Source organism: Mustelus asterias, unplaced genomic scaffold (genome assembly GCF_964213995.1).
Source record: "Mustelus asterias unplaced genomic scaffold, sMusAst1.hap1.1 HAP1_SCAFFOLD_262, whole genome shotgun sequence".
In the NCBI taxonomy this organism is placed as follows: Eukaryota; Metazoa; Chordata; class Chondrichthyes; order Carcharhiniformes; family Triakidae; genus Mustelus; species Mustelus asterias.
The window spans coordinates 545177-572420 of NW_027590228.1; the positions used below are offsets into that span (position 1 = coordinate 545177).

General features: G+C 45.7%; 1 protein-coding gene across 4 annotated transcripts in view; it reads left to right on the top strand.

The window, feature by feature from the left end:
- Window positions 1-663: 663 nt before the first annotated feature.
- Window positions 664-27244, top strand: part of LOC144485998 (tectonic-3-like) — a 60335-nt gene continuing 33754 nt past the window's right edge. For 2 of the 4 annotated variants that reach the window (XM_078204105.1, XM_078204107.1), the window contains exons 1-7: window positions 703-1429; window positions 2626-2746; window positions 6692-6807; window positions 8179-8297; window positions 9676-9705; window positions 20165-20227; window positions 20913-21018. In XM_078204105.1, coding sequence (XP_078060231.1) covers window positions 706-1429; window positions 2626-2746; window positions 6692-6807; window positions 8179-8297; window positions 9676-9705; window positions 20165-20227; window positions 20913-21018 — 1279 coding nt within the window. In that variant the 5' untranslated portion in view covers window positions 703-705. Of the gene's footprint in view, window positions 1430-2625; window positions 2747-6691; window positions 6808-8178; window positions 8298-9675; window positions 9706-20164; window positions 20228-20912; window positions 21019-27244 lie in introns of all 4 variants that reach the window. The other 2 variants (XM_078204108.1, XM_078204106.1) reach the window with 2 other exon arrangements.

The following is a 27244-nucleotide window of genomic DNA, read 5'->3' on the forward strand; positions in this document are numbered from 1 at the left end:
ACGTGAGATGATGGCATCCGTGTCGATGATCCGGCACGTCTTGCAGAGGTTGCTGTGGCAGGGTTGTGTGGTGTCGTGGTCACTGTTCTCCTGAAGGGTGGGTAGTTTGCTGCGGACAATGGTCTGTTTGAGGTTGTGCGGTTGTTTGAAGGCAAGAAGTGGGGGTGTGGGGATGGCCTTGGCGAGATGTTTGTCTTCATCAATGACATGTTGAAGGCTCCGGAGGAGATGCCGTAGCTTCTCTGCTCCAGGGAAGTACTGGATGATGAAGGGTACTCTGTGCACTGTGTCCTGTGTTTGTCTTCTGAGGAGGTCAGTGCGGTTTTTCGCTGTGGCGCGTCGGAACCGCCGATCGATGAGTTGAGCGCCATATCCTGTTCTTATGAGGGCATCTTTCAGCGTCTGTCAGTGTCTGTTGCGATCCTCCTCATCTGAGCAGATCCTGTGTGTACAGGATAAACCTGTTGGACTTTAACCTGGTGTTGTGATCCTTCTTACTGTGTTTATCCCAGTCCAACGCCGCTGCTTCAGAGTGAACTCCAGGCTGGACCTCAATGGGCGGTCCCAGTGACCTCAATGGGCGGTCCCAGTCCGCTCAATGGGCGGTCCCAGTCCGTTCCGAGTCACGATGGGGCGCGGCCACGCCTCCTGCGCGATGACGGCACTGGCGCGCCGTTTCCACGGTGACGGCTCTCTGTGTCCCGGATGATGGTGATGTCTCCGTCTGTCCCCCTCTGTCTCTCTGGGTTTGTCATCCTCGGTCTGGTGGTGGGCGTGTTGCTGGAGGCAGCTCCCGCAGCCGCGCAGGGAGGCCCGGAATACGGATCCGACCCTGGAGTGGGCAGGGAGGCGGCAGGACCCGCCACCCCCGACCCAGCGACCCCTGATCCTGGCTCCCTTGTCTCCAGGACCCCTGACCCCAGGACTCCTAACCCTGCCTCCTTTGACCCCACGACCCCTGACCGTCACTCCTCTGGCCCCAGCTCCCCTGACCATGGGAACCCTGACCCCAGCTCCCCTGACCATGGGAACCCTGACCCCAGCTCCCCTGACCATGGGAACCCTGACCCCAGCTCCCCTGACCATGGGAACCCTGACCCCAGCTCCCCTGACCATGGGAACCCTGACCCCAGCTCCCCTGACCATGGGAACCCTGACCCCAGCTCCCCTGACCCCAGCTCCCCTGACCTGGTCTCTCCTGACACTTGGACCCCTGACTCCAGCTCCCCTAATCATAGGACCTCTGACCTCAGGACCCCTGACTTTGGCTCCCCTGACCAGAGCACCCCTGAACCCGGCTCCTCTGACCATAGGACCCCTGACCCCAGCACTCTTGACACCGAGAGCCCTGAACCCGGGAGATTTGACACCAGGGGGACACCTGACCCAGAGAAGCCGGATCATGTGACAGAGAAAAGCCTCACGGCAGGTAATGTGCAGGATAACATACAAGCATACAAATATGGAACAGGAGTAGGCCACTCGGCCCCTTGAATCTGCTCTGCCATTCAATACGATCATGACTGATCTGATTTAACCTCAAACCCACATTCCTGCCGACCCCTGATAATCTTTCACCTCCTTGTTAATCTATCTAGCTCTGTCTTAAAAATATTCAAAGACTGCTTCCACTGCCCTTTGAGGAAGAGAGTTCCAGAGACTCACGATCTTCAGAGAGAAGATTGTATCCTCATCTCTTTTTTCAGTGGGTGTCCGTTTTTAAACTGTGACCCCCTAGTTCTAGATTCTCCAATGAGAGGAGCATCTGTTCCGGGGAGGAGGTCATTCCACACACACACCGTCACCCCACCCCAGTCATTGTTCAATATTCCTGAAGCCCTGATTAGCAATCTATTGATCTCTGACTCAGGAGAGACATTTGGGATGTAGAGCGTGCAGGAGATGAACATGGTAGCAGAGAAGTGGACAGACCAGGGAGTCTGGCAATGCCTGTGGGGGGCGTGCAGTTCAGTCCTTGACCATCCCGTCAAACAGAACATGAGGCACAGCCCAAAATTTACAATGAATCAATCAATGATTGGCTGACTTCCATGCTCTTTCAGCCCATCTCAAATCTCAATTAGTCCCCCTCCCCTTCACCCCCCTCCCCTTCACCCCCCTCCCCTTCACCCCCCCTCCCCCCCCCTCCCCTTCACCCCCCCTCCCCTTCACCCCCCCTCCCCTTCACCCCCCCTCCCCTTCACCCCCCCTCCCCTTCACCCCCCCTCCCCTTCACCCCCCCTCCCCTTCACCCCCCCTCCCCTTCACCCCCCCTCCCCTTCTCCCCCCTCCCCTTCACCTCCAACATCTACAGGCTTGAGGGGCCAAGTGGCCTACTCCTGCTCCTAATTTGTCGAGTTTTCAGCTGCAACTATTTATATTTTATCTTGCTTGCTCCCCTCTTTTCAGACTGAGTGTTCCAAATCACTCTCTTTTAAACAATTTGCCTCAGCTGCCTTGTCGAACTCATCGGATTTAGCTGTTTCTCTGTCTAAGTTGCAAATGGATTTTTGCTATATGAAGAAGCAAGGGATTGTGGATTCGGAAAAGGTGGAGAGGGGGGGGTTGTTCTTTGGGATCGTCCAGGCACTGCTAAGAACTCTCTCTCTTTGTGTCTGCTTCCAGCCGTTCCCTATTGTATCTGTGACCTGATTGACGGAAGCTGTGAACTGGACTGCTGCTGTGATACTGACTGCTCTCCTATGGACATTAATGCCTTCTCTTCATGTCTGCCTGGTAGTCAACCGTAAGTGTCTTAAATGCTTTGATTTTAGCATGCTCAGATCCCTGCTTGGTCCTTAACTTCCCCCTCATCTCTGTAACCTCTTTTTAAATTCTTTCGTGGGATGGGGGGCATTGCTGGCAAGGCTAATATTTGTTGCTCCACCTTTATTTGCCCCTGAACCAAATGCCATTTCAGAGGGCAGTCTGAATCACAAAAGATGAGTCCCTCCTTTTTGGGGAGCTGCCCCTTTTACTTTGTCCTGACTTAATCTGAGTTTGTTTATTTGGTTTGACCTAAAAAGAGGGTACAGTAAGTAGTAAGGAAAGCTAATAGAATGTTATCATTGTGAGGGGAATTGATGATAAAAATAAGGACGTCATGCTTCAGTTGTACAGAGCATTGCTGAGACCACAGCAGGAATATTGTGCACGGTATTGGTCTCCTTGGGATGCAAGGAAAGATGTCAATGTGTTGAAAGCAGTTCAGTGAAGGTTTACCAGACTAATACCAGGGAAGGTTGCAGAGGTTAGGTTTGTATCCGCTGGAGTTTAGAAGAGTAAATGGCGACTTGATTAAAACCTTTAAGATCCTGAGGGCTATTGACAGGGTGGATTGGAAAGGATGTTTCCTCTTGTAGGAGAATCTAGAATTAGGGATCGCTGTTCAAGAATAAAGGAGCACCCAGTTAAGACGGAGAGGAGGAGAGATAATTTATTTGTGAGTGGTGTCTCTGGAACTCTCTTCTCTTCATCCAGACTCAAAACATTAACCCTATTCCCTCTCCACAGATGCTGTCAGGCCCGCTGAGATTTCCCAGCATTTTCTGTTTTTGTTTCAGATTCCAGTATCCACAGTAATTTACTTTTATCTTAGAGTTTAACTCACTGCCACTTCTCTTCCAGGAATGTCTACCCTGAAGAGGTACTGCTCTCTTCTCTGTCAGAATTTCCATTTGTCTCTTTTACCCTGTCTACCTTCATTGCTTTCCACTTCCCTCCTGGTGTTCCACAAGGTGTTTACCAAAACTCACTTTCGCTGCCATATTGCCTTCCTTAGCGACTGTCTCCATTTCTGACACACCCCATTCCAACTGCAGTTCCCTCCCTCATGTTTTGAATCCACCCAGGATTACAGGTATCTCCAGGACATACAATGTTCCGCAGACTGCTGTTCTCACCGCATCCTGAGATCCGCATTCAGTGCCATGCGCCACCAAATGCACACACTTGATATCTCTTTCCAGCAGCACCAACTCACTCTATCTCAAAGCTGTCCTTATCCCCAGTTTTATTTCATTCTTTGTCTCATCCTAGCAAGAAAATTTGTATCTTCCTTTCAGATCTTAAGGAACGTAAGCTCCAACAACTCATCGATGCCAACGCCCACCCAGGACCCTCCCCCTTCCTGTCCCTTGGACCCCAACCCTCCTAACCCCAGCCCCTGCCATGTATTCACCATGCCCTCTGAGGCTGAACATGATGTACTCAGCAAAGGACTCAGCTTCGTACCATTGCATCCTCATCACTATGAATTTCGGGCTCAGCTTGATGCTGAATTCTTCTTCTGCCGCTTTCGGCTCCATGTTCACTTCTTTGGGCAGGAGTCCTCCCCCCATTCAATGGACCCTTTCACCCACCTCCAGCATTCCCCCTCCACCTGCACCCTTCCCTCTGGTCTCTTACCGAGAACCGCCGATGTGACACCGGCCATCTCAATTTCTCTGCCAGTCTAACCCACTCTAACCTGTCTCCTTCTTACAATCCAGTGTTGCATATTGTACAGGGTTCAGTGCCATTACACTCCAGTGCTGGGTATTGTACAGGAGCCAGTGTTACAATCTAGTGCTGGGTTTGTACAGGGGTCAGTGTCGTTACAATCCAGTGCTGGGTATTGTACAGGAATCAGTGTCGTTACAATCCAGTGCTGGGTATTGTACAGGGGTCAGTGTCGTTACAATCCAGTGCTGGATATTGTACAGAAGTCAGTGTTGTCACATTCCAGTGCTGGGTATTGTACAGAAGTCAGTGTTGTTACAATCTAGTGTCAGGTATTGTACAGGAGTCAGTGTTGTTACAATCCAGTGCTGGGTAATGTACAGGAGTCAGTGTCATTACAATCCAGTGTCAGCTGTTGTAAGGGGGTCAATGTTGTTACAATCCAGTGCTGGCGCTGTACAGAGTCAGTGCCATTACAGTCCAGTGTCGGCTATTGTACAGGGGTCAGTGTCATTATAATCTAGTGCTAGCACTGTACAGGAGTCAGTGTCGTTACAATCCAGTATTGGTTATTGTATAGGGGTCAGTGTCGTTACAATCCAGTGCTGTGTACTGTACAGGAGTCAGTGTTGTTACAATCCAGTGTTGGTTATTATACAGAGGTCAGTGTTGTTACAATCTAGTGCTGGGTATTGAGAGGGGTCAGTATCATTACAATCCAGTGCGGGGCATTGTACAAGTTTAGTGTCATTACAATTCAGTGTCCGGTATTGTACAGGAGTCATGATTGTTACAATCCAGTGCTGGGTATTGTACAGGAGTCATGATTGTTACAATCCAGTGCTGGGTAATGAACAGGAGTCAGGCTGTTACAATCCAGTGTCGGCTATCGTACAGGGGTCAGTGTCATTATAATCCAGTGCTGGTGTTGTACAGGGTTCAGTGTCATTACTATCCAGTGCTGGGTAATGTACAGGAATCCGTATCATTACAATCCACTATTGGTTTTGTACAGGGGTCAGTGTTGTTACAATCCAGTGCTGGCACTGTCACAGGGTTCAGTGTCATTACTATCCAGTGCTGGGTATTGTACAGGAGTCAGTGTTGTTACAAACCAGTGCTGGCACTGTCCAGGGGTCAGTGTCGTTACTATCCAGTGCTGGCACTGTACAGGGGTCAGTGTCGTTACTATCCAGTGCTGGGTATTGAGGCAGCTCCGGCTAGTGCGGCTGAGTGACCTACTCCTGCTCTTAAGTGCGTTCGTCATTTGTTGCCCTTCCCAAATTGCCCCTTGAACCGAGTAGCTTCCTCAGCCGTTTCCGAGGAGCATTTCAGAGTCGCCACTTTAATCTTCCGACTAAAATGCATAACTTCACATTTTCTGACAGTGTGGTCAGCTAGCCAGGTTTTTGCCCTTTCACTTCACCTTTATTTGATCTCTCCGGATAGTACCTCCTAGGAATCAGTCCACTGCATTTTTTGCGCTCTCTCTGGGCAAGTATTAGGTAAGGAGGCCAGATCTTTCTATAATACTCCTGGTCTGGTCCCACCCAGGCCCCATATCATCACTCTTTCACTTTGTACCTGCATCCCTCTATGTCTCGCACCTTATCAAATGCTCTTTGAAAATCCAAATATGTGGCATCCACTAGTGTCGAAGTATAATTAAGTTCTTAGCACACTCTTTATTAGATTTGTCAACCCTTGTAGAATTCCTCGTTTACTCACTTCATAATATTTTAATTTTCCATGTGCCCGGTTATGTCCTTAAGAATAGATTCCAGCATTTTGCCTTAATTGGCTGAGTGGCCTCCTCCTCTTCCTGTGTAACAGGCTGGAGGGGCTGAATGGTCTCCTATTGTTCCTGTGTAACAGGTTTGAGAGTCTGAATGGCCTCCTATTACTGTAGAACAGGCACAAGAGGGAGCTGAATGGCCTCCCCTCGTTGCTGTGTAACAGGCTCGGCAGGGAGGGGAATCACCTCTTTTAGCAACTGTCTTGAGGGGGGCTGAATGGCCTTCTCTTGTTGCTGTGTAACTGGCTCGAGAGGGGCTGAATGGCCTCCTCCTGTTACTGTGTAACAGACTCGAAAGGGGCTGAATGGTCTTCTGTTACCAGATTCAGATCCCTGGCATTTTGGGGATGAGCTCAGTGTGTTGTGTGGTTGAATTGCTTCTCATTACTAACTAATCCTCTTCCATTGCCTGTCTCAAATGGCTGCAATCATTGCTCTCTTCTCTTTCACCTCTAGGGTTGTTAGCCAGGTTTGCATCGAGGAATCGGTGATCTTCACCAGTAACAGCCCTTTCCAGACTGTTATCAACGAGGGCGATATGGGCACTCTCTTCTGTGTAATTGTTAACAACCGTAAGTAACACTAAAGACACTTCCAGAGCAACAACAACAGTTTGCAATTCTATAGCAGCTTAGAGTAAAACTTCCCACTGTGCTTCACAAGTTGTTATCAAACAATATTTGACACTGAGCCCCAATACAAAAGGCAGCTGAAACCTGGGTCGATCAGGTAGGTTTTAAGACAGGGGTGGCAGCTGGAAGTCTGAAATCAAAATATAAAGTGCCGGAAAAGCTGAGCTGATCTGGCGGCATCTGAGAAGCTGAGTTGATGCTATGAGTCCATCCGACTGTTCTTCAGAGAAGCAAGGAGGTGGCCTTCGTTGCCGGGGGTAGGAGGAGAGGAGTAAAGATGTCTTGGTGCATTTGCACAGAGCTTTAGTGAGACCTCACCTGAAGTATCATGGACAGTTTTGGTAACTTTATCAAAGGAATGATATACTTACCATGGACAGCGTGCAGCAAAGGTTGACCTGACTAATCCCTGGGGTGGGAAAATTGTCTTATGAGGTGAGATTGAGGAAACTAGACCTCTATTTGCTGGAGTTTCAAGAATGAGAGGTGATCATTTTGAAACGTACAAAATTCTTACAGGGTGTGATAGGGCAGATGGGTTTAAGATCTCTTTCTTTTGTTCACTGTCGCTGGGTCAAAATTCTGGAATCCCCACCCCCGCCGCTCCCTAACAGCACTTTGGGAGCACCTACACCTCGGGGACTGTAGCGTTTCAAGAACATGAAGGCAGCTCACCATCACCTTCTCCAGGGCAATTAGGGATGGGCAATAAATGCTGGGCCCAGCCACCAATGCCCACCTGCCATACATGAATTATATAAACTTTGCAGATGAATTTTTAAAAATTTATTTGTGGGACATGGGCATCGCTGGCTGGCCAGCATTTATTGCCCATCCCTGGTTGCCCGAGGGCAATTGAGAGTCAACCACATTGCTGTGGCTCTGGAGTCACATGTAGGCCAGACCTCGTAAGGACGGCAGATTTCCTTCCCTAAAGCGCATTAGTGAACCAGATGGGTTTTTCCAACAATCGACAATGGTTTCATGGTCATCAGTAGATTCTTAATTCCAGATTTTTTTTATTGAATTCAAATTCCACCATCTGCCATGGCGGGATTCGAACCCGGGTCCCCAGAACATTAGCTGAGTCTCTGGATTAATAGTCTAGTGATAATAACACTTGGTCATCACCTCCCCAGTGACAGTATATACAGTAACTCCTCTATCAGAGAGAGCTCTTTGCTGCCTCTGCTCCTGTCCCATTGTGGGGCTGAGTTTTTGTTACTGGTGATACAGGTTGTGTAATGTGTGCAGCAATGTTTAGAAATCATTGTGCAGAAATCCGAATGAAACATTGTCTTTCTCTTGCAGCAAAAACAAATTATTTTCTCACACCACAGTCCATCAGCAGAGAGAGATTGCCATTGCTGGTTTCGCAGTTTGGTAGAGGATCGTTCGTTGTGCCCTCGGAGCAGCAAAACGGCAGCTGGGTAAGGCCATACTCTGTCACCAGCAATCCTGTGCTGCTAAGCTTCACATGATGGGATTGCTTTCCGAGACTCCATCATCTTTGCGTTATCGCCCTATCCTGTCCGCAATCACAGGGTCCCCCTATTGCTTCTGCGCTGGTTAGATTCCCCTGCTTGGTCTGTGCTTGCGGGATATCTCATCCTATCTGCGCTCGTGTGATTCTCCCATCCTTGCTCACGGGATGCCCTGTCCTGTCCTCACTCACTGGGGGCAAGGGGGTGAGCAGAGAGGTGTTTGTGGGTTAAGTGGAGCGGCATTCGGGGTGAGCAGAAGAGGCTGAGTAGAGGGGGCTTTAGGAGTTACTGGATGAGGGTGGCGTTTGGGGCAGAGTGAAGGAGAGTTTGTGTGTTTGTGAAGGTGGCTTCAGAGGCGGATGGTATTTCCTGGGATGCTAAACATGCAGAGCGAGTATGATCCAAACGGATTCTGATTCGCCACATCGGAGATCCAGGAGACTTAAATCTACTTGGAGATTCCACATGGGACAGAGAGAAATCTGTTCTGTCAATCAAATTCACTCCGGTTAGCTGATAATGATCCCATTGTTGGCTCTGGGATCTTGCTGTATGCAAATCAGGAATTGTATTTCCTGCATGAAAAACATGACCAACCTTGCAGGCCCTTTGGGACGTCCTGTGGTGCTGGCAGGGGCTGTATTAACATAGCTTTTTCTGAGCTTTCACAATTGCTGGCTGTGCTACAGGAGATTTTTGCATCTATCCATTAACTAACTAAATAATTAAGTTGCTGATGTGCAAGAGACCAGAACTGGAAAGACACAGAGATCTGACAGAAGTTCTGTGGCCATGTTGGGCAGCACGGTGGCACAGCAGTTGGCACTGCTGTCTCACAGCACCAGGGACTCGGGTTTGATTCCAAGCCTGGGTCACTGTCTGTGTGGAGTCTACACGTTCTCCCCGTGTCTGCGTGGGTTTCCTCTGGGTGCTCCAGTTTCCTCCCACAGTCCGAAAGACGTGCTGGTTACGTGCATTGGCCATGCTAAATTCTCCCTCAGTGTACCCAAAAGGCGCCGGAATCTGGTGATTCGGGGATTTTCACAGTAACTTCATTGTAGTGTTAATGCAAGCCTACTTGTGACACTAATAAGTAAACTGATTGCCGAGACAGAGAGGTGAGACCACAGAGGGATTTGAACACAAGGATGATCATTGTAGGGCTGGAGTGGAGAGATAAGCTCAGGTTCAAGAGGGTGCAAGCCCCTCCATGCAAACGTACATGACTCCCATCCCCCAATCTCCACACTGACCTCTCAAATTAAGAGGTGTTCCTTCCAGTTGGTATATAATCATCACAGTATTTTCTGTCTTTTCCATACAGATCTCGGCGGTATCCAGGGATGTCTATAAGGTGAGTTGAAAATTTGTGATCACCTCCTTCATTTTGAAAACCAAGTTCATCCTTTCGCCTTGATCCGATCCTGGGAAACCTGTACAGTGCCACTCCGGGGACGATCCACAGCTTTGAGACAGCCAGACCCGATCGCAGTATCCTCGATGGGGTTGTTTCCGGGTTCTGTCCAGCTGTAACAGATTTCTACCCTTCTGATGCCAGTCTTTGAAGTGAAAGCTGACATTTAAATGGGGAGAGTTTGCATTGTGTGATTTCAAGAAGAAATTAGATATAGTTCATGGGGCTAAAGGGATCAAGGAGTATGGGAGGAAAGGGGGGGATCAGGATATTGAATTGGATGATCAGCCAGGAGCAGGATCGAAGGAATCACTGGAAGCAGGAAGGGTCCCAGAGGACTGGAAAGTAGCTCATGTAACACCGCTGTTTAAGAAGGGAGGGAGGCAGCAGACAGGAAATTATAGGCCGGTTAGCCTGACTTTAGCAAGATTTTAGAGTATGTTATTAAAGATGAGATCGTAGGGGACTTGGAAATGCATGATAAAATAGGACTGAGTCAGCACGGTTTTGTCAAGGGGAGGTCATGTCTGACAAGTCTGTTGGAGTTCTTTGAGGAGTTAACAAGGAAGTTAGATAAAGGAGAACCAGTGGACGTGATTTATTTAGATTTCCAAAAGGCGTTTGACAAGGTGCCGCATAGGAGACTGTTAAATAAGTTAAGAGCCCATGGTGCTAAGGGTAAGATCCTGGCATGGATAGAGGATTGGCAGAAGGCAGAGAGTGGGGATAAAGGGATATTTTTCAGAATGGCAGCCGGTGACTAGTGGTGTGCCTCAGTGGTTGCTGCTGGGACCACAACTTTTCACAATATATATTAACAATCTGGAAGAAAGAACTGAAGGCACTGTTACTAAGTTTGCAGATGATACAAAGATATGTAGAGGGACAGGTAGTAATGAGGAAGCAGGGGGGCTGCAGAAGCACTTGGACAGGTTAGGAGAGTGGGCAAAGAAGTGGCAGATGGAAAACAATGTGGAAAAGTGTGAGGTGATGCACTTTGGAAGGAGGAATGGAGGCATTGACTATTTTATAAATGGGGAAATGCTTAAGAAATCAGAAACACAAAGGGACTTGGGAGTCCTTGTTCAAGATTCTCTTAAGATTAACGTGCAGGTTCAGTTGCCAGTTAGGAAGGCAAAACCAATGTTAGCATTCATGTCAAGAGGGCGAGAATACAAGAGCAGGGATGTACTTCTGTGGCTGTATAAGACTCTGGTCAGGTCCTATTTGGAGTATTGTGAGCAGTTTTGGGCCCCGTCTCTTAAGGAAGGATCATAGAATCATAGATCATAGAATCCCTACAGTACAGAAAGAGGCCATTCGGCCCATCGAGTCTGCACCAACCACAATCCCACCCAGGCCCTATCCCCATGTCCCTACATATTTTACCCACTAATCCCTCTAACCTACGCATCTCAGGACACTAAGGGCAATTTTTAGCATGGCCAATCAACCTAACCCGCACATCTTTGGACTGTGGGAGGAAACCGGAGCACCCGGAGGAAGCCCACGCAGACACGAGGAGAATGTGCAAACTCCACACAGACAGTGACCCAAGCCGGGAATCGAACCCAGGCCCCTGGAGCTGTGAAGCAGCAGTGCTAACCACTGTGCTACCGTGCCGCCCTAACCACTGTGCTACCGTGCCGCCCAAGGATGTCCTGGCCTTGGAAAGGCTTCCGAGGAGGTTCACAAGAATGATCCCTGGAATGAAGAGCTTGTCGTATGAGGAACGGTTGAGGACTCTGGCTCTGTACTCGTTGGAGTTTAGAAGGATGAGAGGGGATCTTACTGAAACTCACGGGATACTGCGAGGCCTGGACAGAGTGGATGTGGAGAGGATGTTTCCACTAGTAGGAAAAACTTGAACCAGAGGGCACAACCTCAGGCTAAAGGGACGATCCTTTAAAACAGAGATGAGGAGGAATTTCTTCAGCCAGAGTGGTGAATCTATGGAACTCTTTGCCGCAGAAGGCTGTGGAGGCCGGGTCATTGAGTGTCTTTAAGAGAGAGAGGTTCTTGATTAATAAGGGGATCAGGGGTTATGGGGAAAAGGCAGGAGAATGGGGAGAGAAATATCAACCATCATTGAATGGTGGAGCAGACTCGAGTGGCCTAATTCTATTCCCATGTCTTATGGTCTTATGGAAAGGCCGAATGGCCTTCTCCTGCTTCTAGTTTCTATGTAAACTAACACGCAGGACAAGATGCCCCACTCCAGCAAAATGCGTGCAACACTGGAGTTTACTTGTTTCTATCTATCCCTAATCTATTCTGCTTCACTTTCTCCACCCACCCTCTCCAATTATATCATCCATCAGATTTTTTACCCCTCTCCAGTTGTGAAAAAGAGTCATACGGTCCTGAAACGTTAACTCTTGTTTCTGTCTCCACAGATGCTGCTGGAACTGTGGAGTTTATCCAGCATTTTCTGTTTTTTTTTTCAGATTTCCAGCATCCACAGTATTTTACATTTATTTTAGTGTCAATCGCTGATCATTTTTCTGTGTCACTCTGCGCCCACCTCTCCCCTTCCCTCCCCAGCCCAGTTTGCTCTGTCTTGCTCCTGGACGAAACTTTCTCCTTGTGTTACTTACAACTACCCTTTCAAATTCACAACTGTTGACTTTTGGCTGTTTGCCAAGTTCTTAAGCTAATGATCCGTTCAGACCCTACCTTCACATGCAACTTATCCACCCTGTTAAACTCCGTTGTTCTTTCTTACTCTGGGCATTATAAGAGTGTTTTGAACTATAAACTAAGATTTATGGGGTTTGTTTGTTTTCAGTAATATCCCCCCCCCCAACACAAATCACATCAGGCTCTAGAGATCTAACCATATGGCAAGAAAGAACACTTTAAATGGTGAATTCAGAAGTTTTATTCACCATTAAAAAATTAATAATTAAAAGGTAAAAAGCAAAATGTCAATTAACGGAAATTGGCAGTAATTAACATTAAGGGGTGAACGCTTAACTTTAACAATTGTACAGACTTCTCACCATCCTTCTCAGACCAGATCGTGAAGTGACCACACTGAAAATGGTCAAAAACAGCTCCCCACAAACATCACTCTCTCTTCGCCTCTCCTCTCCTCTTTTCTAACTCTGCCTCCTAAAATGGCTTCTCGAGACACCTTTTTTGTACCTTACAAATTGAAATCCCACCTTATCCATTGTATGGAATATGTCCAATTGGTCTATAACTTGTCAATAATTAAATAAGAATAAGCCCATTGTTTTTTTTAGCTAATTACGCACATTGTCTCAGCTTTTAGACAATGCTTCTGCTCAAACTATATCCCTTTCCTTGAGGGGGGCTGAGTATAGATCAGTAACTGTTTTAAGTTTATTTATTAGTGTCACAAGTAGGCTTAGATTAACACTGCAATGAAGTTTCTGTGAAAATCCCAGAGTCGGCACAATTTGGTGCCTATTCGGGTATACTGTGGGAGAATTTAGTATGGCCAATGCACCTAACCAGCACGTCCTTTGGACTGTGGGAGGAAACCGGAGCACCTGGCGGAAACCCACGCAGACACGGGGAGAACGTGCAAACTCCACACAGACATGACCCAAGGCCAGAATTGAACCCAGGTCCCTGGCTGGTTAAATAGTGGTCTATCATTTGGAGTTGAGTGTCTCTTAGACAAGGGCTTATTCAGTCCGAGTCAAGTTTAACAAGTTATATTATCTCTTTATTCTGTGGCCTGGGAAGTGCACAACAATCTTATTCCCACAGTGATTTAAGCATCTGTATTAATAATCAAGTGCTAATAATATTTATAATTATGAAAGTTATAAACTTCCGTTTTCCAAATTACATTTCCAGCCCTTTAGACATATCTATGAATTGTTATACTCCAAGGTGTTTTATGAAGTCAGCCTAGACTATAAGTCTTACACTTTGAATTTGGTGCGGGTAAACATAAGATGTTTTACTCCAGTTATGATTTAAGTGACCCATGAAGGAGCTTTTGTCAAACAAAGTTTAATTAAGAATACAGTTAACATATAAAAAGACAATTAGCAATAACTGTTACCAATTACAAACAAGAAAAAAAAGCAACCATGATATTGTATAAACATTAACAGCTATGATTACTGATCCAACACAGGCAGCCCTACAAACATACATCTCCTTAACACAGACTTAACACAGAAAGTAAGTACGCTCATGTGATGCTGGATCTTGCAGCTTTGCAACACCTGCTGTGACTTAGTCCTTTGGATGGGAGAATTGAAACTCTGACTTCCCTGTCCTGGAGCTCCCAGCACACCTCGAGGTAGAGATAGAGCCACTGCTGGCCTGTAGCTTTTAGCGAGCAAACCACTTCCAAGAGATAGAGGCACTCCTTGCCTCTAGTTACTGGCTAGCCAAGCCACCAAGAGCTAAATTTCCAATACCAGTGAGAGACAGACACACGCTTCTTGCAGTCTGGAGTTTTTTATCACATGTTATCACTGCTCCTTTCCACAATTCTCCTTCAGTCCTTAATCCTGCTTTGATTCCAAATCCGAGCTCATTTTTTCCTGTTACGATACAAAATTGGCTCTGGTATTGTCCTCCAAGAACTAGGCAGGATCAGAAGGATAACACATTATATGTAGTCAGGATCATTCAGAAAGGTCATTTTATCTCTGTCCCCTTTCTTGTTAATTGGCCTTAGCTTCTGTGCCAAGCAATTCGAATCCTTTGTTTGCTCTACATCTACACCTTCTTCGGGAAAGACACACAGCAGATTGTCTTCCACTGTGTCGGAACCTATTTCGACCACGACTTCAAAGATCACTGTGGCAGTTGCGCTGCTGCGAAAACCACTGTAATTTACTCGAACACCAGCTGTGTACAGTACTGTTTCACTGGATAGCCACGTCTGTACAAACTCTACAGAATCATTATGCCAGCAGTGCATTTTAGATAGTGGCAGAATTTTGGCAAACAGTCTTATTTCACATTGTTGTCCTTTCCTTTGATCCACAGTACTATGATACTTCCACTCTTCACTCCTTTAGGGATTACATATGACTGTGAGTCATCTATACTTTTCTTTGCATTGATGATGAACTGTTTTTGACAGTCTTGCAATTTATGTTCAGGCCATTTGAACAACTCAGGAATAGATTCCAAAAGAGTCAATTTGAGTTGTATCAGTTTCCATACCTACTCACTTTCTTTAATCACATTATTGTCCAGCAACTCGTTCTCCTCTACCTTCACCAGTTTTATGTTATCGATCGAGACTTTCGGCTTTTCCATCTCAGACTGAATAAACATCAGCTTCTCCTTCTGAACCTGTGCCAACTTCAAAAGGTTATGTCTGCAAAGATGTTGTTCAATTGGAACAGCATTTTCTACCACTACCTAATGTGTAACCATTCTAGTTCGTCCCAACTTATCCCCACATATCAACTTTCCTCTGGAAAGTAACTCAATAATTTATCCCAATTTCTGATAGCTTCCTCATTATCCAATTTAATTTGAGGGATCTCAAATTCAGAATCACCTGGATTTGGTTCTTCATTCTGAGTTATAACCACTAACATATCCTACTTCTGCTTTCCTTCCCTATCAAAATACTGTCTGAGCATAGTCACAAGACACTTGAGAGTTTTCCCTCTATCTGGCATACTTATCAAATAATTCACCTCACTCAATTTCTGTTCAATTTGATAAGGTCCACAAACCTTGCTTTTAAAGGTTAACTGACCACTGGTAACAATACTAAAACTTTATCCCTACTAGCAAAACTAGATTTTTGATGCCTTATCTGCTTCCTGTTTCATCACATGCTATGCCACTTTTAAATGTTGTTTAGCCAATTCACCTATTCTATTCAACCTTTACCTAAAATTTGATACATAGTCCAATAATATAGTCTCAGAATGCTGACTCACCAATTTCTCTTTAATCAATTTAAGTGGCCTCCTTACCTCATGACCAAAAATCAATTCAAATGGACTGAATTTGGTTGGTTCATTAGGTGCATCCCTAATTGCAAAGAGCAAATGGAATTCCTTTATCCCAATCCTCCGGATAATCTTGACAATAAGCCCTCAACATTGTCTTTAAAGTTTGAGGCTACCACTCTAACACTCCCTGCGATTCTGATTCATTTAAGTTGTTTTACTCCCAAGCTATCCATTGCCTCCTTGAATAACTTTGATGTAAAATTTGATCCTTGATCTGATTGTATTTCTGTGGGAGGACCATATCTTGTAAAAATTTAAGTAACTTCTCTACACTCCTTTTCGCTATAATATGGTGTAATGGGATGGCCTCTGGAAACCTCGTACACATCAATTATAGTCAATAGATGTTGATTTCCACTTTTTGTTTAGGGAGGAGTCCTGTGCAATAAATTAAGATCCTTGTGAAAGGTTTCACAAATGCTGGAATGGGTATTATTAAGGTCCTGGTTTTTTCACTGCTTGAGGTTTCTGTATTACCTTACATGTGTGACATGGCCATTAAAATTTAACCACATCTTTATGCAGTCCAGGCCAATAAAAACGTTTTTGTATTTTAGCTTGAGTTTTCCTTACTCCAAAATGACCTCCTACTGGTACCTCATGTCTACCACAACACCTCCTTTCTTACCATACTGATAATGCAACTTGATGAACTTCTGCCCACTTTTCACCCGCCTGAATATATAAAGGTCTCCATTTCCTCATTAAGACATCATTTTTTAAGGTAATAACATTTTTGTGCATACACAGATTCCTCTTCCGTGTAGGCTTTCTGATACAATTGTTTTATTTCCAGATCTTCCTGTTGTAACTCTGCCAACTTTCCCGAGCTAAAAATATCCACCTCATCCTCCACCTGTTCTTGATTTTTTCCAACCATCTGATTTAAAAATTGTTTCTGATAATTGAACTTCAACCTTCTTATTTTCACTCTTTGATTTCTTCTCATCTTAATCTGTGACTTTGTGATCTTGTTACCACGTAATCAGGAAAAATTCCAGGATATGCGTCCTTTAACAACTTGTTTGATTTTCCACTGGCTTTTCAACCACAGTTGGCATCACTCCCTGTGATCCAGTGACATCGTTACCCAAGATAAACTGTATTCCTGGACAAGTTAATTTCTCTATTACTCCTACTACCACTTCACCATTCTTCACTGTACTCTCTAACCTCACCTTATATAATGGACCATGACTCTTAAGTTGAATTCCACATAATACCACCTTTTCTGGCAATGCTCAATCCAAACTGCACAACTCCTCATCTCTTACCATCAACGATTGACTTGCTCCCATATCTCTTAAAATTGTAACTTCTTTACCTATTCCTCCTCCTGGTACACTTGAGTAAACTTTACCCAGCAAAGTAATTTTTTAAAAGAGATCTGGCACCTTATCAATCAACCTCGGACCAGGCTGTACATTCCTTTGCATCTCTTTAGCTTCAGCTGGACTTTCCTTTACCACTTTAACAAACTCCACTGGCTTATCCTGTTTTACCATGTCAGTCTTCCCAGTGCTTTTCTTAAACAACGTTTGTTGTAAAGACTTTGCGTGGCCTAATTTATTACAGTGAAAACATCTGAGGCTTTTCATTTCTCTTCCACCCTTGGTGTGTTTCTTTTTTAACCTGAGGTACACTGTCTTTATTACCTCCCACAAGATCTCCTTTACTTTTGCCACCTGAGGATTTTTCTTTTGCCCAGTTTCTATCTCACAGGCTGAAACTGATGTTGGAAACCAAACTTTGATATATGATCCAATTCATAATCATCTGCCATTTCTGCTGCTAACCTCGTAGTTTTAACCCTCTGCTCTTCCATATGAGATTTCCCTATGTCAGGAAGTGAATTTTTAAACTCCTCCAAAATAATAGTTTCTCAAAGAGCTTCATATGTCTGGTCTATTTACAAAGCTCTTATCCACCTATCAAAATTACTTAGTTTGATCCTTTCAAATTCTATATATGTTTGACCAGGTTGTCTGTAGGCTTATGGCACGAGTTCATATGCACTTAGGATGGCTTTTTTCACCTCCTCATAATTCCCAGATACCTCCTCTGATACCCCACTAGCTTAATCTACCAACTTTGTTCGAATCAGCATTACCCACATGGTCTGTGGCCATTTCATTTGTTTGGCCACTTTCACAAATACAATGTTTGAACATATTTAAATATATTCCCACCAAGCCTTTGATTATGACGCTATGGCTCTTTCTCATTGTCCTCATCACTGCTTCCAGACGGTTCTTTTCCCTTTACCTCCGTCATTTTAAATTGATGTTCACTTTTATTGCCAGTTTCTGAAATTTAAATTCTCTCTTTTTCTTTTACTTCTGTTCGGGCTATCCTTTCTTTTTCTTTTTGTGTTGCGAGCATTATCCTTTCCCTTTCTTTTGCCCTTATCTGTAATTCAAGCAGTCACATTTCTTTTTCTTGTTGCAATTCAAACTGTTTCAATTCTTTTGCTTGCTATTCCTCCCTTTCTCTGACGTTTTCTATGGCAATTGCATCATTTGCTTTTGCTGTTCTCTCTCTTTTATTTAAAATTCAAACTGCTTTAATTCTTTTTCATGTTCAAGCTGCATCATTTGTAATTGAATTTTAGCCATTCCCAATGATTCTGACTGTTTCTGGCAATTTTAAATGCTGAGCTATCATCACAATTATCTCCCCCTTTTATCCTGTCAGGTAATGTCAACTGCAATATTTTAGCCAATTCCAAAAGCTTTGTTTTGGTCACCTTTTGTAAACCACCCTGAGTGACTTCTTTCACTCCCAGGAACTTCTGAGCATCTGAAAGAGCCATTATTCAAAAGGCGCTTCCTATTTAAACCTGAATACAACACGTGAAAAGAAAACACAAATATGCTCACTGCTCATTGTCGTTGAGTGCAATAATCCCAAATCAATCAAAGAATATAGTTTTTAATCCTGGACGAGCCCCCAGTTATGATCGAGGTCAGAAACTCTGAAGTGCTTGATGGACTCAGCCTAGGTCACATGTTTAGCACTTTGAAGTTTGGCACGGGTAAGTATTAAATGTTTCACTCCAGGTATGATTCGAATGACCCAATGGGGAACTTTTATCAAACAAAGTTTAATTAAGAATATAGTTAACATATAATAAGACAATTAGCAATAACGTTTTACCAATTACAAACAAGGAATAAAAACAACCATGATATATAAACCTTAACAGCTACAATTACTGTTCCAACACAATATTTTTACTAACATGCACCTCAGGTTTTGATTTAGCACAGAAAATACATATGCTCATGTGATGCTGGATCCTGTAAACCCTGCTGTGAATTAGTCCTTTGAATGGAGAATTGAAACTCTGACTTCACCGTCCTGTAGCTCGCAGCACTCCTTGAGATAGAGATAGAGCCACGGCTTGCTTCTAGCTACCAAACCACCAACAGCAAAATTTTCATGCCAGTAAGGCAAGAAAGACCAGAATGATAGGGAGTGGGAGAGCTTGATCTTGGTTTCGGACAAAGCTCGGCACAACATCGAGGGCCGAAGGGCCTGTGCTGTACTGTTCTATGTTCTACACAACAAAAAAATGCCACTACAGTCCTCACGGTGCCAATAATAAAAAGAAACAGTCCAAAGATGTGCGAGTTCGGCTGATTGATGATGCCAAATTGTCCCTTAGTGTCAGGAGGATTACCAGGGTAAATACATGGGGTTATGGGGATATGGCCTAGGTGGGATTGTGGTTAGTGCAGACTCAACGGGCCAAATGGCCTCTTTCTGCACTGTAGGAATTCTATGATAAAATGGTCATGTATTGAGGAAAGGATGAATCTGAAACCAGTCCTTTACCTTAAATCAGATTTTATTGCCATGACTATAATGTAAAGGTTCCTCCTCTTCTCAGCTATTCCCCTCTTGCCTGGTTGAGTGCAGCTCCAACAATGCTCAAGAAGTTCGACAAAACAGCCCCGCTTGACCGGCACCCCATACACCAAAATTCACTCCCTCCACCACCGACGCACAGTGATCTGTGTGTACCATCTGCCAGATGCACAACAGATACTCACCAATATTCCTTTGGCAACACCTTCCAAACCTGCCACCACTACTGTCTAGAAGGACAAGAACAGCAGATACCCAGAAACACCACTGCCGGGAGGTTCCCCTCCAAATCATCCTGACTCGGAAATATATCCTTCACTGTCGCTGGTTCAAAATTCTGGAACCCTCTCCCTAACCGCACTGTGGGTGTACTGACACCTCAGGGACTGCGGCTGTTCAAGAAGGCGGCTCACCAGCACCTTCTCAAGGGGCAGTTAGGGATAGACAATAAATGCTGGGTCTAGCCAGTGACGTCCACACCCTGTAAGTGAATATAGACAAAAAAATGTACCCCGTGTGAACTGTTTTTCATACGTCTGTCATCTTTCTGCTTAAAGCCTGATCCCTCTGGCAGCACGATTTCAACTTTAGCAATCGCATTGGGTCAAATATCCTTGCAGGTAAGATCATGGCTGATCTGAATGTTGGCTTTCCCTCCATTTACCAGCTTGCTCATTCCCTTCCATGACCCCGAACTCCCTTATAGGTCAAAAATCTGTCTCATTCGGTTAGGGATATATTTCATGACCCAACCTCCACTACTCGCTGCAGGAGAGAATTCCAGACTCCAAAAATCCCCGAGAGAAAATTAGGATTCTTCTTCACCCCCGACTTAAATGGAAGAGCCCTCATTTTTACTTGGTCCCAGGCTCTCCCACATGGGCAATCATCCTTTCAGCTGCTATCTGTCAAGGGTCAATCCCCTCCGAATCTGACATGTTTCAATAAGATCACCTCTCATTCTTCTGAACTCCAATGAGCATTGACCCCACCTGCCCAGCCTTGGCTCACTCGATAACCCCTTCATCGCAGGCATTAGCCGAGTGAATTTTCTTGAAACTGCTTTCTATCCATGGCTCTTCAGCAAGGAGACCAAAAATGTACACAGTTCTCTCAGTGGAGTCTCACTAAAGGCGCTGTGCAGTTGTCCCTACTATTATATTCCATCTCCCTTGCAATAAAGATCAACCTTCTACCCACCTTCCCGCTGGCTGTGCCTGCTTTATGATCAGGTGTTAGAGGGGGGATAGATTACATGTTCAGTTTGTGTCCTTCACCTCTCGCTTTTTGCCTGCTCCTGTCCAGGTTGGGGACCGGATCTTTACGTTTTTTTCAGATGCTTCGGCGATAGGATTTCTCATGCTGCCGACGGCACTGACAGGAGGGGAATGCACCGATAGGAATCCGGCAGGTACCAAACCCCCACGACACTGTATCATCCAAAATGAGCGATGTGTGCTTCTTCCTCCAGTGACTGCACCACACCATCATTCACTTCTCACCTTGCTGCTGCTGCCTTCTAATAAAGGGAACAAAATGCAGAACATTGAGGTTTAACACACACAAAATCCCAGCATTCTTGCCCACACGCAATCGCCCGTGCGCACTTAGCCACGCACTCTCACACACAGGCCGACAGACTCACTCAGACATACAAACACACACTCAATCACTAACTTTCTTACACACACACTCTCACTCATATGCACATTCTCACACACACACACTTACACACATACACACACACTCACACTCTTACACTCACTCACTCACGCACATTCTCACACTCACACACTTACACACATACACACACACTCACACTCTTACACTCACTCACGCACATTCTCACACACACACACTTACACACATACACACACACACTCACACTCTTACACTCACTCACTCACGCACATTCTCACACTCACACACTTACACACATACACACACACTCACACTCTTACACTCACGCACATTCTCACACACACACACTTACACACATACACACACACACTCACTCTTACACTCGCTCACTCACGCACATTCTCACACTCACACACTTACACACATACATACACACACACAGACATACACTCACACTCTTACACTCACTCACGCACATTCTCACACTCACACACTCGCTCTCACTCACTCTCACTCACTCACACACTCGCGCCCTCTCTCGCACCTCCGAAGGGATCATGTTAGGGAACTGGAACTGCAGCTCGATGACCTTCGTCTGGTTAGGGAGAATGAGGAGGTGATAGATAGGAGTTACAGGCGTGTGGTCACACCGGGGCCACGGAAGACAGACAAGTGGGTCACGGTTAGGAATGGGAAGGTTAAGGTACTAGAGAGTACCCCAGTGGCTGTGCCCCTTAAAAATAAGTACTCCTGTTTGAGTGCTGTTGGGGGGAGCAGCCTACCTGGGGGAAGCAACAGTGGCCGTGCCTCCGGCGCAGAGTCCAGCCCGGCAGCTCAGAAGGGGAGGGAAAGGGAAGATGAGCAAACTGACCACAGCACCAAGGTACAGGGAGCCGTCCAAGTTGGGGGAGAAACAAGAAATGTAGTAGAAATTGGGGATAGTACACTTTTGGATGCTGTTGGGGGGGACGACTTAGCAGGGGTAAGCCATGGTGTACAGGTGACTGGCTCAGAGTCTGTCCTTGTTGCTCAGAAGGGAAGGGGGGAGAGGTGTAGAGGATTAGTCATTGGGGACTCCATAGTTAAAGGGATGGATAGGAGATTCTGCGGGAACGAGAGAGACTCGCGGTTGGTGTGTTGCCTCCCAGGAGCCAGAGTCCGCGATGTCTCGGATCGTGTTTTCGAAATCCTTAAGGGGGAGGGGGACCAGCCCCAAGTTGTGGTTCACATAGGCACTCAAGACATAGGTAGGAAAAGGGATGGGGATGTAAGGCACAAATTCAGGGAGTTAGGGTGGAAGCTTAGGGCTAGAACAAACAAAGTTGTTATCTCTGGTTTGTTACCCGTGCCACGTGATAGTGGGGAGAGGAATAGGGAGAGAGAGCAGTTGAACACATGGTTACAGGGATGGTGCAGGAGGGAGGGTTTCAGATACTTGGACAATTGGGGCTCTTTCTGGGGTAGGTGGGACCTCTACAAACAGTATGGTCTGCACCTAAACCAGAGGGGTACCAATATCTTGGGGGGTGGGGGGGTGGGGGGGGGGGGGGGGGAATTTGCTAATGCTCTTCGGGAGGGTTTAAACTCATTCAGCAGGGGGGTGGGTACCTGAATTGTAGCTCCGGTGTACAGGAGGTTGAGAGTAGTGAGGTCATGGATGAGGTTTCAGGGTCGCAGGAGTGTACTGGCAGGCAGGAAGGTGGTTTGAAGTGTGTATACTTCAACGCCAGGAGCATCTGGAATAACGTGGGTGAGCTTGCAGCATGGGTTGGTACCTGGGATTTCGATGTTGTGGCCATCTCGGAGACATGGATAGAGCAGGGACAGGAATGGTTGTTGCAGGTTCCAGGGTTTAGATGTTTCAGTAAGTGCAGGGAAGGTGGTAAAAGAGGGGGAGGTGTGGCATTGTTAGACAAGGACAGTATTACGGTGGCAGAAAGGACATTTGATAAGGACTCATCTACTGAGGTAGTTTGGGCTGAAGTTAGAAAAAGTAAAGGAGGTCACCCTGTTGGGAGTTTTTTATAGACCTCCGAACAGTTCCAGAGATGTAGAGGAAAAGATTGCAAAGATCATTCTGGATCGGAGCGAAAGTAACAGGGTAGTTGTTCTGGGGGACTTTAACTTTACAAATATTGACTGGAAAAGCTATATAGAACATAGAACATAGAACAGTACAGCACAGAACAGGCCCTTCGGCCCACGATGTTGTGCCGAGCTTTGTCTGAAACCCAGATCAAGCTATTTCCTCCCTATCATCCTGAAGTACTCCATGTGCCTATCCAATAGCTTCTTAAATGTTCCTAAAGTTTCTGACTCCACTATCCCTGCAGTCAGTCCATTCCACACCCCAACCACTCGCTGCGTAAAGAACCTACCCCTGATATCCTTCCTATATCTCCCACCATGAACCCTATAGTTATGCCCCCTAGTTACCGCTCCATTCGTCCGTAGAGCATTCGCCAGTAGTTCAAGTAATTTAGTTTTTGTCCAATGTGTGCAGGAAGGCTTCCTGATGCAGTATGTAGATAGACCAACAAGAGGCGAGGCCACATTGGATTTGGTACTGGGTAATGAACCAGGCCAGGTGTTAGATTTGGAGGTAGATGAGCACTTTGGTGACAGTGACCACAATTCGATTACGTTTACCTTAGCAATGGAAAGGGATAGGTATATACCAAAGGGCAAGAGTTATAGCTGGGGGAAAGGAAATTATGATGCGATTAGGCGAGATTTAGGTGGCATAGGTTGGGGAAGGAAACTGCAGGGGATGGGCACAATTGTAATGTGGAACTTGTTCAAGGAACAGCTACTACGCGTCCTTGATAAATATGTACCTGTCAGGCAGGGAGGAAGCAGACATGTGAGGGAACCGTGGTTTACTAAGGAGGTTGAATCTCTTGTGAAGAGGAAGAAGGAGACTTATGTTAAGATGAGACGTGAAGGCTCAGTTAGGGCGCTTGAGAGTTACAAGTTAGCCAGGAAGGACCTAAAGAAAGAGTTAAGAAGAGCCAGGAGGGGACATGAGAAGTTTTTGGCAGGTAGGATCAAGGAAAACCCTAAAGCTTTCTATAGGTATGTCAGGAGTAAAAGAATGACGAGGGTAAGATTAGGGCCAGTCAAGGACAGGAGTGGGAAGTTGTGCGTGGAGTCTGAAGAGGTAGGAGAGGCACTAAATGAATATTGATACTGGAGAGGGACAGTGTTGTCGAGGGGAGTACTGAGATGCAGGCTGGTGGACTGGACGGGATTGAGGTTCATAAGGAGGAGGTGTTAGCAATTCTGGAAAGGTTAAAAATAGATAAGTCCCCTGGGCCGGATAGGATTTATCCTAGGATTCTCTGGGAGGCTAGAGAGGAGATTGCAGAGCCTTTGGCTTTGATCTTTGTGTCGTCATTGTCTACAGGAACAGTGCCAGAAGACTGGAGGATAGCAAATGTTGTCCCTTTGTTCAAGAAGGGGAGTAGGGACAACCCTGGTAATTATAGACCGGGTGAGCCTTACTTCTGTTGTGGGCAAAGTATTGGAAAGGATTGTAAGAGATAGGATTTATAATCACCTAGAAAGGAATAATTTGATTTGGGATAGTCAGCACAGTTTTGTGAAGGGTAGGTTCGTGCCTCACAAACCTTATTGAGTTCTTTGAGAAGGTGACCAAAGAGGTGGATGAAGGTAAAGCGGTTGATGTGGTGTATATGGATTTCAGCAAAGTGTTTGATAAGGTTCCCCATGGTAAGCTTTTGCAGAAAATACGGACACATGGGATTGAGGGTGATTTAGTGGTTTGGATCAGGAACTGGCTAGCTGTAAGAAAACAGAGTGTGGTGGTTGATGGGAAATATTCATCCTGGAGTCAGTTACTAGTGGTGTACCGCAAGGATCTGTTTTGGGGCCACTGCTGTTTGCCATTTTTATTCATGACCTTGATGAGGGCGTAGAAGGATTAGTAAATTTGCGGATGACACTACAGTCAGTGGAGTTGTAGACAGTGCGGAGGAAATGGCAGGTTACAGGGGGACATAGATAAGCTGCAGAGCTGGGCTGAGAGGTGGCAAATGGAGTTTAATGCGGAAAAGTGTGAGGTGATTCACTTTGGAAGGAGTAACAGGAATACAGAGTACTGGGCTAATGGTAAGATACTTGGTAGTGTGGATGACCAGAGGGATCTGGGTGTCCATGTGCATAGATCCCTGAAAGTTGGCACCCAGGTTGATAGGGTTGTTAAGAAGGCGAACGGTGTGTGAGCTTTTATTGGTAGAGGGATTGAGTTTCGGAGCCAGGAGGTCATGCTGCAAATGTACAAAACTCTGGTGCGGCTGCACTTGGAGTATTGCGTACAGTTCTGGTCGCCGCATTGTAGGAAAGATGTGGAAGTGTTGGAAAGGGTGCAGAGGAGATTTACCAGGATGTTGCCTGGTATGGTGGGAAAATCATATGAGGAAAGAGTGAGGGACTTGAGGTTGTTTTCGTTAGAGAGAAGAAGGCTAAGAGGTGACTTAATAGAGGCATACAAGATGATCAGAGGATTAGATAGGGTGGATAGTGAGAGCCTTTTTCCTCGGATGGTGATGGCTAACACGAGGGGACATAGCTTTAAATTGAGGGGTGATAGATATAGGACAGATGTTAGAGGTAGGTTCTTTACTCAGAGAGTAGTAAGGGCGTGGAATGCCCTGCCTGCAGCAGTAGTGGACTCGTCAACATTAAGAGCGTTCAAGTGGTTATTGGAGAAACATATGGATGATATTGGAATAGTGTAGATTAGAGGGGCTTTAGATTGGTACCACTGGTCGGCGCAACATCGAGGTCCGAAGGGCCTGTACTGCGCTGTAATGTTCTATGCACTATATAAATGGTATATGTTTTGTCTGTGTAGGATGCAAGAAGCAATGCTTCTCATTGTATCCCAATACTTGCGACACTAATAAATCAAATGATGCATGCACACACATGTACACTTGCACTCATGAACACATGCATATGCACGCACATGCATGCACGCATACATGCATGTCCAATGCACACATGCACACACACACACACACACACACAGGAACAGGGGTATGCTATTTACTGCTTCAAACCTGTTCTATCAATCATTGGGGTTAGCACTGATCTGCATCTGAACGCCCACGTGTGTGTTTTGCCCAATTGCTCCTAATACCTTTCATTAAAACAATCTACCAAGTTTCAGTGTTAAAGTTAACAATTGATCTCTCATCAATTGCCATTTGCTGAATAGATTTCTAATTTTGAACCATGCTTTGCGAATGTCCTTTCAAAATGATTCCTGGAAAACCTGGTTCTAATTTTTCACTGATGCCGCGAAGCCATTGGGCTTCTCACCAGCAGCAGTAGTTGTCTCTATCTGCCTGATTTATTCCCATGAACATCTTGACAATTTTGATCAAATCCCCACTTAATATTATAAATGCCGCAGCCTGTTTAAAACCCCCTCTGTCTCTTCCCATAGATGTGGAGATGCCGGCGTTGGACTGGGATAAACACAGTAAGAGGTCTGACAACACCAGGTTAAAGTCCAACAGGTTTATTTGGTAGCAAAAGCCACTAGCTTTCGGAGCGCTGCCCCTTCGTCAGGTGAGTGGGAGTTCTGTTCACAAACAGGGCATATAAAGACACAAACTCAATTTACGAAATAATGATTGGAATGCGAGTCTTTACAGGTAATCAAGTCTTAAAGGTACAGACAATGTGAGTGGAGAGAGGGTTAAGCACTGGTTAAAGAGATGTGAATTGTCTCCAGACAGGACTGTTAGTGTGATTTTGCAAGTCCAGGCAAGTCGTGGGGGTTACAGATAGTGTGACATGAACCCAAGATCCCGGTTGAGGCTGTCCTCATGTGTGCGGAACTTGGCTATCAGTCTCTGCTCAGCGGCTCTGTGCTGTCGTGTGTCGTGAAGGCCGCCTTGGAGAACACTTACCCGAAGATCAGAGGCTGAATGCCCATGACTGCTGAAGTGTTCCCCGACAGGAAG